We start from the raw sequence: 19055 nt of genomic DNA on the forward strand, positions 1-19055 counted from the left end.
ACGCTCTCACTAAACTTGGAGACTGTGTGTGTGTGTGTGTGTGTGGGGGGGGGGGGGGGGCTAAAGAGAACAAAGAATTAGGTCCCAATTCGCAGTATATATTGACTTTTTGGGTCTTTCCCATTATATCCCCCCACCCCCAGCTTAGTGCTCAGATAGCCTATAGCCCCCTAATCATGGTAAATATACTATACCGTAATGGTGGGCTATAATTTCATGGGGGGGGGGCTATAATGGGAAAGACCCGACTTTTCATTCTTCTACATGGCTGTAGTATTTTGGGTTACTCCCGTTGCAGATCGAGCGATGTCTTTTTCCTTTCTCTCCTTGTTATCAATGCCAAGAATCACACTTAGTTTGTCTCTGAAAGTCTGACTGGCCAGAAAATAGAGGTAGAAGTTAATAGAATTGTTCAGAGTCATCGGGATTTCCTGAAAACAAAGTTTGTACCGCATTTCAATGCAGATCCCCCCCCCGCCACTGTATGTTATGCACCCCTAAGTTACAGAGCACGTGCCATTACATAGTAAATCATTAAGATATGGCACAAGCCTCGGGGGGTGCAAATAATATTCACCCATTAACATTGGGTGGGGGTGCACAAACATAATTTTCATCAGCTGCGCTGATTTTCACAATTTATTTCTTCTACCCGAGTTGAGTTTCATTTTCTCTGCTGAAAATGCAAGAAAAGCTATGACTCTAGTGAATTTTTTTGAAAGCGAAATCCATTGCAATTTACCTTAACTTTTACAAAAATCATTAAAATTCTTAGAAAAGAGTTTCTTTTTGAGACATTTTGACCCGATGGCTAAACCTTTAGCCCATTGTCGTTAATTTTTTGCATTGTACTCTATGGCATCGATGCTTGAACTGTGAAATAATGCCCTTCGCCTATTCACGCATTTCTGTTAAAAGTTCGTTGCCATTTGTCAAAAAAAAAAGTGATCAATCTCATTTAAAAATAAATAGATAAACTCCCGTACTTTGGTCTCAGAGCATTTCAGCACTGAAACATTTCATCCCAATAACAAACAGTTCTGTTACATTTTATTCCAATAATACAAGTGTTCGTTAAGACTGTTCATATTTAATCCAGGCAAAAGTGGCGGTTTACTTCAGGAAAATCTTGTAATAACAGCTTGTTCTTCCGCTGCTGCGATGTAATTACCGACTACATGTTCTCTGCACAGTCTTGCACACACTACAGTATGTGCAGTATAGTTGAATGAAATTTTCGAAAATCGTGCACGTGAATTCAAAAATCCCCCCCCCCCTCAATTCTTTATATTCGGGCTCAAAAGGTTTAAACTCAACGGTTCTGGCAATCCTCCCCCCAGTCGGTAATTACTCATGCGCAGAGATCATTTAGGCGGTGATTATTTATTGCCAGATAAAATTTAGGCGTGATTTACTCATGTGAATAGGAGTATCAGTAAAAATTTTACATGCTCTGAATGTTTTTCTGTAATTTCTTAAAAGTGACATGATCTTAGCAATGGTAAGCCAAAAAAACAGAGTGCAATTTTTACTGATTCAGCGCTGATTTCTGCTGCAAGCGAAGTACGGGCGATCGTCGGGCAACTGGCTTCGATACCCGGACTTGAGTCGCAGAGCTTTTCAGCGCTGAACCAGCACATTTCAAGAGTAAAAACTTAATTCAGTAATGAAACATTGTATTTTCAGAATAATTTAGGTTTCTTTATGTGCAGTATTTCTTCATTATGTTTCTATTGAGGTCATAGAGTTCGCCCAGGCTAAACTTATCCTGTATAGTCTGAAAATTACTCATACCCCAAAGTAAATCTGAGCAGAATAAAGTCATACTTTTGTAGCTTATAACTGGTAATTAATATAGTAGTATACACACTATTTATACTTAGGCTAGTTTGTAGGCAATTACCACAAAGCCCATTTAGCGCAGTGGTTACGACTCGGTACGCAAATTAGATGTCACAAGCACCCACGCGGAAGTGCGAAGCGCATATAAAGCAAAAGTTGTTGGCGGGAGTTAAGCTGAACATATTATTGTTCATGACGTAAATTTTACTAAAAATTCAGACTAGCCAGTGTAAATTGTGACATGAACAGAGTACTGGTCATCCTAGAAAACAGAATGTCTTTAGACTGATTCAGCGCTGATTTGCTCTGCCACCAACCTCCGGGTATTAGACTGCCTTTAGGAATGCTAGCATTAAAAGAGAGGGAGTTCGAGCTGAGGGTGGTGGGGGTTGTGGGGGGGGGGGGGGGGGGGGGGGTTAGCGGGAGTGCTTGACTCAAGGAAGGGTTGGGGGTCGAGTGTGCTAGGGAAGGGACCGAAAGAGATGGGGTGGGCAATGGGGACTGAGGTGTGAGGGTAAACGAGATGGTGGGATTTGAGGAGATCCAATTAGCCGGAAAGGAACCTTTGCGCAATGATTTTATGTCTTACCTGCTTCTCCCATTTTTAAGTACACAAATTTGAAAGAGACAGCAGATAAAAGCGCAACCCCAATATACTTGCTACAGGCTTCGTTTGAGAGCAAAATAACAATTAGTGAAAATTTATTAACAGGTAGGGCAAATGAAGAACATCTGACTATTAACTATGGCATTAGCGTCCAAATTACGCAGATATCAAAATTCGTATGAATTAAAATTAGAAATAATTCAACGCATACTGATAATAAATTCAACGCAACCCTAGTCGACGCCTATCTTGTGAGATCTTGTAAGAATCTTGCAAAAAACGCTCATCTTGTGGGATCTTGCAGCTACACGCTTATCTTGTAAGACATCTGGTAAGATCTTACAAGATAATAGTGTGTCAGCCCTCTTGTGAAACTTGGCTATCTTTCAAGATGTCTTGCAAGATGTTGGAAGATCTTACAGGATAGACGTGTAAGCTGGACTAGGGAAGCGGTAAATTTGTTGTTTGGAAATTGTTAATGCACAATGCACTTTGTTACATTTTGTTGCTAGTTCAGAGGTATGTTTGAACTTAGTCGTGATGTCAACAGCCTCCAAAAAAACATTTCATCAAACTTGTTCACAGCAAAAGAAAACACTTTTTTGGAGGTTCTTTCATTGTTCTTTCCACATAACTGAGAAATCTACCTCCGTTTCTTAATTGAACTAGTTTTGCCACTCTCATCTATCAGCTCGGTAATTAAATATAATGGCATGAGTTTTGCAATGTATCATCACTCTAGCCGTTTTGATCAAAATATTTTGGTTGAATTTTGAAAATATTGGTGCATACAGCAGTCAGTTTACAAGCAAATTTTATCCTTTTATTGTTTATCACTCAGGTCAGCAGTATTTCATGTCAATTTTAGGTTTTATAATTGTTTTCGATTATTGGCCTAACAAACTTGAGCATCATTGACCAAAAAGGCAGACAAGTGTTAAAGTTTTTTTCACTCCAAAATGAAATAATCTTTTAACAGTTGAAATAATAAAAAAAAGACTCGACCTAGAATAGACAATAACTGGAGCAAGAAATCAATTTTAAAAAATCTGGTAATATGTCAAAATCTGGTCGAAAAAGTTTCAAAAAAATAGAGTAAATTAAAGTCAAATCGCCGCATGTGAAGAAATAACGAAAATGGAGAAATCAAATTTTCGTTTAAACAACGTTTTCAAACTCTTTTCTAACCACTCGCTTTTCACTCTACTTCCTGTTTCGACGTGACCGCAATGACTTCCCAAATTTGTCTTCATAGGTCATGAAAATGAGTGAACAATCTTAAAAAAGAGGGCACCCCAATAAAATTCAACTTCTTTTAATTGTAAAAAATACTGTTTAGGTTCAAGAACGAGAACTTGTTGAGAAGTTTAGAAACATGACGATTCTTTTTACAAAAATGAATGCTAACCGAAACGATAGAAATGCAGGTAAAGGTAAAGGAAAATACGATCAAAGCTAAAAAGCGAAGGCAAATAACGATCAAATAGGATATCTTGTTAAAGAAGAATAGCACTTAAAAACTGGTTTCGAAATTTCATAAATATTTTGACTAATATATTGAATCAAAAAAATTTGTGGACAATATCAACGCTTTAGGGCGTTACTTCAACAACCACTTGATTAATTGGAGTACTCAAAAGTCCGTAACAAATATCTTTACATCAAACTAAGCTAACAATAATCGTGCGAAATGTACCAATTTTTTCCAACGTTTTTGCTCCTCGGTACCATTTGGGCTTAGGTATTTGGCGAAAAATTGACCAAAGATCGGAGAACATAATAAAGAAAATTATTGCTTTAATCTATATAGTTTCAGAGTTAACTTCACTATGCTATATAGAGTCAAGCGATGGCAAAATGCAGCTTTTGAGTGTTTTAATTGGTATTCTCCAATTGTCCCCAAAATTTTAGCTCAAAATTTTTGCCTAATTGCTGCAAAAAATGTGCTTACATAATCGAATGTTTTCTGATATCCCATCCTCCAATATAATCAGTAGGGTCTTAACTGCCACAAATTTTAATAAATGAATGCTGCTTTTCGCCAAAACTTCCTCAAGAAAAAAATTACAGAATTTATAGAATTTATCGCAAAAATCTGGAGGCTCTTCTCTTGGAGAGACATCATTTTTGTAAGGAACACTCATTAATTCACTTTTCAAATATTAATTAGGTTGAAAAAAAATTGCTTTCTGTGTTGTATCATTAGTAAAGTCCAGCAATTTTTGATCAAAGACCGTCAGGTAACCGGAGATGCAAAAAATGAACTAATTTAATTGAGTATGTTGGCGAACATGACTAGAATGATAAAAAAGACCAGAACGCGTGTTAGTAGAAATCTGATATGCCAACCGCACTGAAAAAAAAACTTGTACAAAAAATTTTTTAAAAACACTGCCATAGCAGATAGAACATTGTGATGGTTTCATCAGTTTTTTTTTCACTCTATTTTTCTCAATGTTGTGCTTTCATTATCAGATTTCCAGCAATTTTTTTATCAAATCTTTTCGCGAAAAAAATCGTCGCAATCGTAACATAATATTTTTACGGATCATTTTTGCGGTTTTTTCTAAAATCGATTCTAAAAATTAATGGATTTTGTCCGGAATACTTATACAATTGTGATCTTTTTCCCGACAATGCGTTGAAGCGTGAACATCCGGGATGAAGTTATACCTAAGAGAGGTATGGACCAGACGGACCTGGGTCTCGACTAGCGTGACAAGGGCGACCGAGCTCATAGTCTGGACAAATTTTTGGTCGCGCCGCTCAGTCTGGCTCATACCTGAGTCTCCATATATAGGTACAGACTTATGAAAAGACGATGGTCGACCCAAATCTACTATGAAAAGACCATACTCGACTCATTTGAGCTATGAAAATTCTTTAGCTGGACTTTAAGACATTCTGGACTTTAGCTCGACTCAGATTTTTCTCAAAAGACTACAGCTGGACCCAAAATTTTACAAAAAACTTTGGCTTGACTCATGATGATCCCATACCTGGCTTCATTCTGGGCAAATCTAAGTAAGTTATTCCGAGTGTTACCACTTACGACAGAATTGATGAGAAGAGAGGCGACACTCTGGTCGAATCCATAGTTTCCAGTTCCCAACACAACCAACACAGACGCCATTCCCATGTTGATTAAGAACCCAACAGATAGAAAGAGGAGAGATAGAGTCATGTCTCTCTCCCGTTTCTTCCTCTGAAGCTCTTTCTCTGCCTGTTTCGCCGGTAGTCTTTGTTTTTGTTCAAGTTAATGAGACGAGTCGGGTCGACTAGGAACTATATAAATGTGAGCCATTTTCTCACCCCTATTTTTTAATCCTTCAGTATCATTTCAACCCAATTATTTCACGGAAAAGATAGAGGGATGAAATTATATGGGGTTAGATTATGCCAGGTTATACGAATCAGGGTGAAAACAAGTCGAATCGATTTGTAATTAAGTTTTCGGACGTAGCTTTTTTTCAGCGTGAAAAAAATTGCATTTTGTTTTTATTCTTTCGTGTGATCAATATTGTGTGTTTGATAAGATATATTGGTTGGTTGAACTTAGTGAGAGTTCAGACAAAACGCCATTGATATCTTTGAGGTATATTCTGCCTCCCTCCCCCACAGATTTTTTATGATCCCACTTTCAAATTATGTTTGGTTGTATATAGATAGCACTTTGCTATGTCAAAATTAGCACGTGCTCCTGAGCAGAAGAAATCTGGGATCTTTACCGTTTGTGCCCCCCCCCCATTACGTTTTGCGCCGCAGAAAAATTGATGTTCTTTAGCTTTCTTTTTTGTGGCAAGCCATTGCAGACATTTTTGAAAAAACTCCCAAAAATGTATCAATCTTTGGATCTTTTCCGTTTGCGCACCCCAGCTTAGTGGGTGCATATTATTTGCAAACCCCCCATGCACGTGCAATATTTTTACATAATGATTTACTATGTAATGACACGTGCTCTGTAACTGGGGGGGGGCATAACGTACTGGGGGGGGGAGCACAAACGGAAAAGATCCCAAGCTTTTATAAGTTGCCTTTAGACGAGTTTCCGGCTTCTAATAGCATTATACTTACAGCTCAAGGCTTTAAATGTACAACGCAATTAATCAAAAAATATTTGAGACAAAAACAAAAACAGAAACCTGCTTTTTAATCACCTACATTTTTGAGTGAAATGAATTTGAAGTTAAAGGGAAAAGAGTGTAAAAATAATGGAATCAAAACATCAAATTTGAGCAGAATTAGCAAACGTTTGCGAAAGAAAACTGTGTAATTTAAAACATTGTTCTTTAAAGAATATCTAAATTTCAGCTGAGCCATTTATTGGGTTTAGGAAAAAAACCCACAGAAAAAACCGCCAAAAATTATGTAGGAAAAAACCCACGGAACTAAATCACCACTTGATTGTCAAAAATATTTAAAATTAAACAAATTAAATAAATGAATTATGTTCTAACACAATTACAAAGAGAGAAATTAAAAGATTGAAACAATTTCTCAAAATGACATGTTTGAAACAACTGCTCGCAAGTATTCTAATAGTTGATAGTCGTGTGCGGCAAAAATATTTCATTTTATTCTGCCATGAATCTCGCTCTCTTTTTTTAATTTCCTACTTCCCCTTTTTCTGTTGTGCCACAATAAACTCGTGAAGCACTTGTTTCCTGTGTATCGATCCAAAATTTTGCAAAAAAGGGTTAGTTAATTTCAAGCCTCCTTTCAAAACCTCTATTGAAAACTTCTACTGAATTTTTGGTTCTCGGTAGGTTCCGAATCGTTTCACGATACACGTTCCACATTGTGAAAGAAAAACGTGGTTTTTGCCTACTCCCGTTTCTGTTGATTCGCCGATATAACCTTTCTCAGAATAGTCTCAAAATCCAGAGCTTCGGATTGAAGCATTTTGAACCAAGAATCAAAATATTTGGGAGAGGAAATGCAATTTCTGCAACCATGTGGATAAGCAACTGAAATTTTTGTCCTTTCGATATTTAACACAGAAGCCCAACTCAACTAATTTTCTATATAGACGTTGACCAAATGAAAAAAAAACATCAAATAACTTTATTGTTGGTTAAGACTTCCGTGGCGGCTTTTATTGAGAATCAAAATTCATCACATTTGTGTCGGCGTGCGTTATACCAGCTTTTAAGTTCTCCAAAAACGCCGCATGTGTCCTGTTTTTTGTCTTGCAACAATGCATATATGCAAGGCGCTGTTATTCCATTGCCGATGCAAAGCACTGTAAAGATCTGATCAAAAGTTGTCGGGACAGCTTTTGATGGTTCCATCGACAAACAATTCTTTGTTATCACTGAGCAATTGCAAATTGCCTTCTGTTGCAAAAACAAGAAAAATTAATCCTATTGAGAAACATTTTGGTCTTCAACGAGGAACTCATTGCCTTTCCTGTTAATTAAGTATTTCTCGCGGATTTCGAAAAATTCGCTCTTTCTTATGAAATGGCCAGATTCTCTTTGTTGTTAATTAATATGGCCGATAGGTCTTTTGATGTGCACAACGTAACATTTGAATCGCAGACTCGGCGCTGGCGATTAAAACAGTGTTTGATAGAATGCGTTGAGTTTAAGCATATTCTTGTAAAATTGCAATTTTAATCCGGTCTTTAATATTGTAAGACCCACTTAGCGTCGACTCGGGTTTGAGAGTATGTTGGTAGGACGCTCGTCGCGTTACTTGGTCATAAATGGTCCACAAATGGTACTTGCAATGTGTTTTGTTCCGTCATGAGTTGCACTCCCTATTAGTACTATTTTGGGCTCCCTATTCTAAATATAAGCAAAACTAATATATAAGCTTTGTTACTTCTTTGTTGGTTTTAAGGTAACAGAATTTGTAAGTATTTTCCATTTAATTGGAACAATGGTTGTTGATTTCAAGTTTGCTTTTTGTAGAATGGGCTTGGTTTGAAATTTTCTTGCAATCATGTCACAGTAATTGTATGAAGACGACAAATTGATTACTGTGGAATGTTTGTAGACGCCTTTGATACAGCACGTGCTAAAAGAACGAATCAAAAGCAGTCAAATAAGATTAAAAGTTTGGTTTATACAGTTTATCAACAACACAAACTCTTCCTATTACCTGAACGATGGTTGTCCGCTCCCCAACAGTAGGTGAAGAGAGAGCACCATCACTTTGGTTGGGTACCATAGCACGGAGGATGGGTTCTCAACCCTATAAGCACTGTCCCCTTTTGACTGCTCAACGGATGCACAACGGATGCTCACGGATATGAAGGCTTAAAATTGTGGCTTAGACGATACTATGCTTAGTGATTTTTTAGTCCTGGTAGATTTTTAGGGCCCCATCTCTCTGATCCCTTTTTTCGGCGTATGAACCTCATATTTTGGAGAAACCTTGAGAAAAATTTTTTGAAAGAAAACTGATTGAACCATATCCCTTTGGTGACACTGAAATCTATGTTTTTAAAGTTAAAGCGTGAATGCGTAATGCAGATCGTGAATATCACAAAATATTTTAGGCACGCGTGTTTTTGTTTTGCTTTGATGGTTTTCATTTCAATCTCAATGTCTTTTTCAATGATAACATCGGGTTTTTATTCCTTCTGGGTTTATTTCCGGCTTTCTTCCGTGGGTTTTGTTTGCTTTTATAAACAGGCGGTTTTATGCGTGAGGTCCATTTTCCAGAACCGCTAACCACTTGGTTTATCTGGGATAATTTAAGACAGGTACAGCACAGAGTATCTACTTGTTAAAAGCTTGGTTGGAAAAAAGCCCGAGGAAAAAAGCAAAATTTAATTTTTCATTGCTTCCAATGAAACCTGTTCTTAGGTAAGCTATCAGACCAAAATCATTCTAAAAAATTGAGAAATTCTAAGACGAATTGACGAAATTTGAAGTCGAAATTTTAAATACAAATTTATTATCAAATTCCGCTTCGCGCCACTAGAAATCATTTTCTTAGTCTTGGAAAGTAGCTTGAAACATTTTCTCAGAATTAAATTCACTGCTTAAGTTTTTCAAACAATTCGCAATGAGACTGGTCAAAGCTCTGCGTTTTTTTAGAGCACCCTCTAATGGGATAAGTTAAAACATGTTTTTAATTGTCCTCACATTTTTTGTCGCTCACTATTCCTCTTCATTTTTTAGGACTAAAAAAATCAACTCTTCATTTTTCATTCGGTTCGTTTCTAACAAAGAATTTTCCTGATTGTACTTGTTTAGAAATCTGTTTCTTTGAATGGAAGATTGGCAAAACTATAATGTACAACAGAAAAACAGCTCTAGCCGTTATCAAGTTGTCTTGTTCGTTATTGCCTTAAAAAGGAAACTTTAAGGATTAAGAATGTGAACTAGTTGCGCTGAGTTTTCAAAAACTACTCAACATAACAAATAAAAATAAAAAAATAAAAATAAATAATCCATCAAACGATCTGTTGACAGATTTTGTTTAAAGAATATATCAGAAATCTTTGTATTCCTTAAATTTGTTTTTCTTTCTGAATCTATGTTGAACTTTTAGTTAGAAAGAGCTTCGAGGCAGTAAACAATCGTAATTTCAATCGCATAATGAAAATGTTTCAAAAAAGACTTTTAGTCGCACAAAAGTTGGAAACAGAACAACCTATGGTGGGGTTCTCGTCGCGAAAAATACTGTTTTCATGGACAAATTGCGCGCCTTTTGTTTCCCAAGCTTGAGAAATTTCTTTGTCGTCAAACTGCAAGGATTTAAGAGCATTCAGTATGAAGTTTTCGATTTGAGTATAAATACAATGGAAAAAATGATAGTAATTTATTCAGCTTAGTTTGATGAATTGCCTACTCATGATGAAAAATAATCGGCGAGCACGCTTGATAATCATACAAAATTCTTGGTAATCGGACATAACTAAACAATTCTTAGTAATCATACATGTTCAATAATGAATTTCTTGACTTTTTGAAGATATAAAATTACCATATCTAATTTTTATATTTCTCAGAAGAATCACAAAACAAAATTTGGGGCTACGCAAAAGTTGCAAAACTTCTTGCTTTTGAAAGAACTCGTGTAAACTTCTCGGTAACAATACAAGGTCTTATTTGACACATAAAACAGTACTCACAATTCCCGTATGAAGTATTGAGATTGTGTTTAAAATTTCATTCGATCATGCGAAAAACTATTTTATTGGGGCTCATGACCGATAAGATGACATAGGCTTTTTCTGAAATCAGTTATGATTTGTATGACGTCGTTTTTGATCTGTTTGTGACCTCACAACAGAGGTATGATCCCGTGAAATTGTTCGGTGAAAAAAGCCAGAACGGGAACAATAGCAAAAAATCTGGCGTATTAGTTGATAATGAGCCCATGTCAGAATGTTTTGTTTCCAATAATTTTAAGCTCTCTGTATTTTTTAAAAAGTTTAAAACGTATATGCGCCATATAAGGTGAAAATCGACCCGGCGTTGTCCTCTTTGGCATTTTTTTCATCCTTGTTACTGTTGGTAGTGACCATGGAATTTGCGACTGATCTTATCTTGCATACTATGGCCAGAGTGGTAACCATAACAGTCACAGTGGGAAGCAGCAACATCACAACCAGTGTGAGCAACCCAATGTATGCCTCGTAGCCTCTCGCAATACAGTAGTCGTCCTGAAGTTAAAACAACACAACGCATCCAAGGCATTATTAGTAGAGTGAATTTGACTTGAATTGAGAACAAAGGTCATTATTGTGTTATGTGAGTGGTAAATTGTAGTCAGAAGTGAAACGTGGTGAATTTTTGCAAGTTCATCGCTTACTATAGCGATGAAATTACATAATTTCACCGCAAAATTATGTACGAAATTTGCGGTGAAAAAAAACGACTGTTCACCGCTTGCTTATCTTACATATTTTTACGGTTTTTCCTCGACCCGGGAATTGCTTTTGATTGTGAAAAGAGGTTCATCTTGCATCATATAGCACCCAAGCAAAATACACCCGGGAGAGGGTCCACAACCCAAAGCAGGTATTGGCCAGGCCGACTTGGGTCGCGGACAATGCGACCCAACTCAATGTTCTGGAAAAAAAATAGTTCGCGCCTTCAGTCTGGCCAATACCAGAATTCGGTCTGTTTCGTCTGGCCACCAGCCACATTTCGGTCTGTTCTGTTTGGTCTGGGCTAAAGCCACATTTCTTCACAACGGTCTGACCTAGGGTCTGTTCCTTCTGGACAATGGCCTGGACAACGGTCTGACCTAGGGTCTGTTCCTTCTGGACAATGGTCTGGACAACGGTCTGACCTAGGGTCTGTTCCTTCTGGACAATGGTCTGGACAACGGTCTGACCTAGGGTCTGTTCCTTCTGGACAATGGTCTGGACAACGGTCTGACCTAGGGTCTGTTCCTTCTGGACAATGGTCTGGCCAACGGTCTGACCTAGGGTCTGTTCCTTCTGGACAATGATCTGGACAACGGTCTGACCTAGGGTCTGTTCCTTCTGGACAATGGTCTGGACAACGATCTGACCTAGGGTCTGTTCCTTCTGGACAATGGTCTGGACAACGGTCTGACCTAGGGTCTGTTCCGTCTGGACAATGGTCTGGACAACGGTCTGACCAAGGGTCTGTTCCTTCTGGACAATGGTCTGGACAACGGTCTGACCTAGGGTCTGTTCCTTCTGGACAATGGTCTGGACAACGGTCTGACCTAGGGTCTGTTCCTTCTGGACAATGGTCTGGCCAACGGTCTGACCTAGGGTCTGTTCCTTCTGGACAATGATCTGGACAACGGTCTGACCTAGGGTCTGTTCCTTCTGGACAATGGTCTGGACAACGGTCTGACCTAGGGTCTGTTCCGTCTGGACAATGATCTGGACAACGGTCTGACCTAGGGTCTGTTCCGTCTGGACAATGATCTGGACAACGGTCTAACCTAGGGTCTGCTCCGTCTGGACAATGGTCTGGACAACGGTCTGACCTAGGGTCTGCTCCGTCTGGACAATGGTCTGGACAACGGTCTGACCTAGGGTCTGTTCCTTCTGGACAATGGTCTGGACAACGGTCTGACCTAGAGTCTGTTCCGTCTGGACAATGGTCTGGACAACGGTCTGACCTAGGGTCTGTTCCGTCTGGACAATGATCTGGACAACGGTCTGACCTAGGGTCTGCTCCGTCTGGACAATGATCTGGACAACGGTCTGACCTAGGGTCTGCTCCGTCTGGACAATGGTCTGGACAACGGTCTGACCTAGGGTCTGCTCCGCCTGGACCATGGTCGGGACAACGGTGTGGCCTAGGGTTTGCTAGGTCTGGTTAAAGGTCTGAGCAAAGTCTGTTCAATCTGGCCAATGGTGACCAAAGTCTGATCGGTCTGGCCAATGTCTATTTTTGGGTATGGTCGGTCTGGAGTGGCTGGTCAATACATTTCTTGAGTCAAGGACCTCATCCTGGGTAGCCCCCAATTATGATATTGCGGGTGGGGATGGGTATACGTTATGTGACCACTAAGGGGATGGCGTAAAGTTAATTCATGTTGTATTCGGGCTTTCTTTTCATTTTTAAAAGAGATAACTTGTCACTTTGTAAGCAGGCCAAGGAAAACACAATGTAAAGTATGTTTTATCTTTCATTCCTCATTAATCTGTCACCATATCTGTTCTCCTACGTTAAGTTGACATTTTTCGACCTTTTATGCGGAACAAGATTTTTAGTTGTGATCGCCAAATTGCTTCATAAACAGAACAGACAACAACAATGATTGCGGTGAAAAGCGTTACCACGAACAACAAATAAACATAAAAAGACTGTTATTAAACAACGTCATAAAGGCTTAAAATGTTCTTTAAAAAGGGGCGAAAGTTTTAAGCTACCAAGCCCTCCGCAGTTCTGATTTATCCTACGTTTTGATCCTGTTTGATCCTGTTTTAAGGTATACATTTGGCTCCCAAAAAACAGTACCTCATTTTCATCCATTTTTCTGGGTTACAAGCGGCACGCTAAATTTTACTGCCATAAAGTAGTTTTGATTATGAAAGCACCATGAACCATTTAAGAGATCAATCAATTCATCATTATCCATTGATGAGACTCAACGAAATTATTAAAGTTTATTGATTTGGTTCAATGAAGTTATCGTGATTCATTAATGGGTTTCAATGAAGTTATCAACATCTATTGATCGGTTTCAATAAAAAATCAAAATGAGTCCATTGATTTAGTTCAATGAAATTATCGTCATTTCTTTGTGGAGATTCAATGAAATTACAAAGAACCATTAATTTATTTTGAATGAAAATATGATGATCAATTGATACAAAGCTCGTTCTTATATACACCTACATATGGTATTACGGGTGGGCTGGGTATACGTTATATAACCACAAAGGGGGTGGGCGTAAGGTTAATTTATGTTGTATTCGGTCTTTCTAATCATTTTTAATAGAGATTTCTTTAGTAACAGAGATAACTTGTCATTTTGTAGGCAGGCCAATGAAAACACTTTTTAAAAGTATGTTTTTTATTTCTTTCCGTATTATTCTGTCACCATATCTGTTCTCCTACGACAAATTGAAATTCTCTCGACTTTTTAAGCGGAACTAGATTCTTAGCTGAGATTACCACAATGCTTCATTAACATAATAGACAACCCTTTTGATTGCAGTAAAAAGCGTTACCACGCACAAATAAAAATGAAAAGACTGTTTTTTAACAACGTCTTAAAAGCTTAAAATATTCTTTAAAAGGAGCCAAAATTTTATGCTACCGAGTCCTCCGCATTTCTGATTCTTCCAGTGCTTTCAAGAAGTTGATCATGTTTTTCAGCATACATTTAGCTTCTAAAAAACAGTACTTAATTATTATCCACCTTTCTGGTCTACAAGCGGAACTTTAAATATTTAGTCCCATAAAACAGTTAGCCCTAAAAAGTACATACTCCCCAAAAAGTAGTTAAGGAAAGCACCATGAACCATTTTTGAGCTCAATAATTTTATCATTATCCATTAATGAGATTCAAGGAATTTATCATAGCACAATGATGAGATTGAAGGAAATGATTAAATTCTTTTGATTTGGTTCATTGAAGTTATCGTGATTCGTTCATGGGTTTCAATGAAATTATCAAGATCTATTGATCAGTTTAAATGAAATTCCAAATCAGTCCATTGATTTGGTTCAATGAAATTATCGTCATCCCTTGTGGAGATTCAAGTAAGTTACGAAGTAAATTTTTCTAAAGGAGACTAGATTAGCAACTTTGATCTTGTCATACGTTTTATATTTTGTGTTGTTGATGCTGTTTTTTGCTTTTTGGCGTCGAAATGTCGGTATATTAAAATAAAGTAATTCAAGAAAATAATGCAAGTTCAATATTTGATAGGCTCCCAGATATTCCTAGAAAAAAGAGACTACGATATCTTTAAATCAATACTAAGCAAGAAGGTGTTGGTATCCGTACAAAATATCGAAAGGACAATAGATCGAAAACAATAATATTGGGACAATAGATCAAAAATCAAATAATCTTCATTGGCCAAAAGGTAAGCGCTATTTGCCAGTTTGCACACAGATACCGCATCTGACCATGCGGGCCATGGCCATGCCTGAGCCGCACTTTGGAGTTGATATTAATCCATCATAACCGAACAAAATATCACGACCGAATATGTTATGCGTTGTATAAAAAATGAGCGCTTAAATCTGATTTGCCAATACGCAATTTGCCAAAAGCACAACATGGAAAACCGAATGTTGGAGAAAAGAACAAATGTGAAATTATTCGAATAATTTCACATTTGTTCTTTTCTCCAACATTCGGTTTTCCATGTTGTGCTTTTGATCTATTGTCCTAGCGCGGAAGATGTGACATTTAGTACGAACCGAAATTTACTAGTTTGTCCAAAATTCCAAATTAATCTCTGTATTGTTTACTTCCCGGGTCGGGGAAAATTCGGAAAAATATAGATAAGCGGTGAAAAGTTTTATTTCACCGCAAATTTTGTACAGAATTTTGCTGTAAATTGCGGTAAATTATTTAACCGTTAGAGTAAGCACCGAACTTACAAAAATTCACCACAATTCACCGCTATAATATGCAATTTCACCGCTATATTAAAGGTAATTACCTTGATGTCTACGATGACCGCAGTTGGTGCTGAGATGACGAACGCAAACGTGGGAATAGACAGAGCCACAGCCAGTGCGTATGACCGCTTTGCCCTCTGGAAATAAGCAATGGGAGCCCACACAGCCAGCACTCTGTCCATGGAGAGAGCCACAAGCATGAAGTTGGCTGAAACAAAAACAATTGGAATAAAAAAATCAACACGTGCGCCTATTGCGCCATCACGTACTATTGCCTTTTGAGGTCCTCAACTCAAAACTCATAAGCCAAGGTCGAATCCTGGGTGCGCATATTAACGTGAGCATAACATTTGGTGGAACAAACTTCGGAAAATTAAAATCCCAGGACTGTTTATGTGGTACTTAAATCCTTTTATCGCTGTAGAGTTTGACAAAAAATCTTTTCATTAAAGTAGTATAAAATAATTGTTTCAGCTGTGTTTATGCTAGACAAAGCTGAATTTTAAAAAAATAGATGGGACAGCATTTTTGCAGTTCGGTGAAAAAAAAATGTTTCCTTGGCGACTAAAGGTGCACGTAGCGAACCAAAAGAAAATAAAAAAAATACTTGAATTCCAATGTCAGATATGTTATAGCGTGGCAATGGTAGTGTATAAATACTAATGATATAAATTACCGAAAGAAAAAGAATTCGATTTCCGGGCAAATTTTAGATCACAAAAACTTACTCTCTCCATGACAGGTCTCCATATCCAACATTATGAGAAGAATGGAATTTCTAAGTGAAATGTTCAAAAATTATCTTCTTAACATTCTGTAGCTTTTCGTTTTTGTTAAAACCAATAGATATTATAAAAATCATTCCATGAATTTGCTGCACTGTCGAAAAAACAGTTTCTTAATTAGTTAGTTTGACACTTGAGGACAGAATGAATCTTTCTTGATCGTTTGCTTTGATGGTGTTTCACTGTTGGCACATTCAGATTATGAGAAACACGGAGTGGCTTTATGAAATTTTCGAATACATACAAAGTTTATTTCGCTTTCCAGAGATACTGGATTGGCAGTGTCTGGTATTGTTGTTTCAATTTTTTCGACCCGCACATGCCCTAATAGCCCAATTCAACTGTTCTTCTAATGACATTAACAATGATTGTCTGATGTTAGTTAATCATAGTAAGGCACTGTATTCAAGATCTAAGACTAATAGAGTACCAAGGCTTTCAGAAGCCTAATTCTGGTATGTAACGAGAATGATATCTTTATTGAATCAATAGCTCTTTTTATACATGCAATTTTCTTTAAGCCATTTTTCACTTCTTCCTGAAAGTTCAAAATTTTATCAAGAGAGTCTCCAAAATATTCAAGATTCTTTTGGTTGTGTTTTGACCCTCAATTCTGATTGTCAAAATAAATCTGGGAAATTCACATTTCTTAGTTAGTACTTTTCTGTTCTTTTGGCATAGCGCAAAGCAACAGATTTGTCAGTACGCCAATTTTTCTTTGCGAAAAATCTGTATTCGCTTGATTTTTACGTTCTAAAGTCGGACAGAACTTGTTTGGAAAATAAAAATTAAAAACTAAATCTCTTAGAACTGAAAAGCGTTATTTGGAATCTTATGAAGTCTTTTTTGAATCTGATTTTTCTTCAATTTGAAAATTATCAAGATCTAAGGCTAAATCTTTCTGAATCATACAACGGGGGTTGGGGGTAAACTAATAGCTCTGATTTCAAAAGCAAAGATAAGCTAGATTTTCCAAATATCCGGGAAAAACGCCAAATTTTCAACGCAAAGCAATGAATGAGGTGAAGTGGTGAATTTAGCGGCGAGTTCTTGTTTTGACCACTTTCGGCTGGTTGCAGTGAAATAAAAATTCACCACTACCGGGCAAATGTGGTGGCAAAAAGTTCACCGATAAGAACCGCAAAGCTTACAAAACTTAACTGCTAAATTCAGCGCGCATGATTTACCAAAAGTAGACTGATTTTGATTCAAATTCAAAACAAATATGGAGGATTATAGTGAGAAGTGGGCCAGTGGAAGAAGATGTAGCTGACATGAAGGAGGTGAGAGGTTCGTTCGAATCCGCGCAAGGACGGTTACTTTTAGTAATCGGTGAAATGTGGTGAATTTTTGTAAGCTCACCGCTTACTCTAGCGGTGAACTTACATAATTTCAACGCATTCACCGTATTTCACCGCAAAATGATGTACGAAATTTGCGGTGAAAAAACCAACTTATCACCGCTTATCTTACATATTTTTCCAATTTTTTTCTGGACCCGGGATTTAAAATTTGAAGTTTAATATCAGATAATTCTCAATTGCCTAATACTTCTATGCCAAAAAACTATGCCATAAATTTTCCTAATTTTGTGTTCAATGGAATATTATGCTTCCGTCTCAAAGATCCGGTTCATTTATGTTTATAACTTATCTTTAAAATTTATGTAAACTTTATTGACTTATTCTCAAATGTAAATTATATATTATAATTTACCTGTAATAGTCCCAAACCAAGCGTAGAAACCCACGACCTTGCACACAACTCTGTTCACATGTACAATGTTGAACCCAATGAAAGGAAGCGCCGACACCAGCACTCCCGCCCTCACCAGTGAAACCGAGTCGGCAATCGCCAGGCTGCGCATGAACAAGTTGCCCGAAGAACTGTCCTTTTCGCCCATTTTGGTCGCAGTGACGAAAGTGAGAAAGTTTCCCACGAAGCCAAAAATGGCGATCAACGTTGAAACTCCATTGATAGTGCGCGCGAGTGCAGAGTAGTGACTCAAATCATTGTCTGGGTCATCGGTTGTCGGAAACGAGTAGTTAGTTATCTGCAAAAAGTTGCAAATATGATATCAATTTAGGCGTCTACTGTTTATAAAATTAGTCTCTGGTTCTAAAATTAGAGTAAATTAGAGTAAATCTATTTGAATACCGGATTCTACTGTTGTATGATAATAAATTTTGTAAAATTAACACATCGTGCCCTTCTTTATACTTAATGCTTTTAGTTTGTCTATAATTTGCAGCCACTCTCTTTGAAAGTGGGATAGGTTTGATTTGGAATCGGTATGTCTTTTAATGATATTTACTTCCCGGTTCATAAATTGAATCATAGGAAATATCAACGACATATTCAGATGATTAGACTTTGAAGCATTTTTTACAATTTTCTTGTGCGTTGGCAGAAAACTTATTAAATTACTTATTTAATTACTTATTTAATTAAATTATTACTTATTAAATAGATTGTATGCGAAATATGACAAGGACAAAGACAACCAAGAGTGGTTCAGACTTAACATGTCCACATTGCTCTTCAACAGTTGATGAAACTACAAATTCTATTGGGTGCGACAAATGTGGTTGCTGGGTACACCACACATGCACAAAGATTCCAACTGAAGCGTTGACATACATGACCACCGAAGGCGTCTTCTGGTTTTGCAATGAGAGCACTAAAGCCGTGAAGAAGCTCGTGAGATTGAAGACAACCACAGAGATGGAATTCAAGGAAGACATAAACAACAGTCTACAGGAAATCAAATCGACACTGTCAGACCTG

At 37.5% G+C, this 19055-nt stretch overlaps 1 protein-coding gene across 3 annotated transcripts in view; it reads right to left on the bottom strand.

Moving 5' to 3' along the window:
• Positions 1–229: 229 nt before the first annotated feature.
• LOC142336768 (uncharacterized) overlaps positions 230–19055 on the bottom strand; it is a 65956-nt gene continuing 47130 nt past the window's right edge. For all 3 annotated transcript variants that reach the window (XM_075385681.1, XM_075385679.1, XM_075385680.1), the window contains exons 2-6: positions 17985–18321; positions 15525–15691; positions 10879–11072; positions 5502–5688; positions 230–431 (exon numbers count right to left, since the gene is read on the bottom strand). In XM_075385681.1, the coding sequence (XP_075241796.1) occupies positions 261–431; positions 5502–5688; positions 10879–11072; positions 15525–15691; positions 17985–18321 (1056 nt within the window). In that variant the 3' untranslated portion in view covers positions 230–260. The remainder of the gene's footprint in view (positions 432–5501; positions 5689–10878; positions 11073–15524; positions 15692–17984; positions 18322–19055) is intronic.

The sequence above is a fragment of the Convolutriloba macropyga genome, chromosome 3 (genome assembly GCF_964194025.1).
Source record: "Convolutriloba macropyga chromosome 3, txConMacr16.3, whole genome shotgun sequence".
NCBI lineage: Eukaryota > Metazoa > Xenacoelomorpha > Acoela > Convolutidae > Convolutriloba > Convolutriloba macropyga.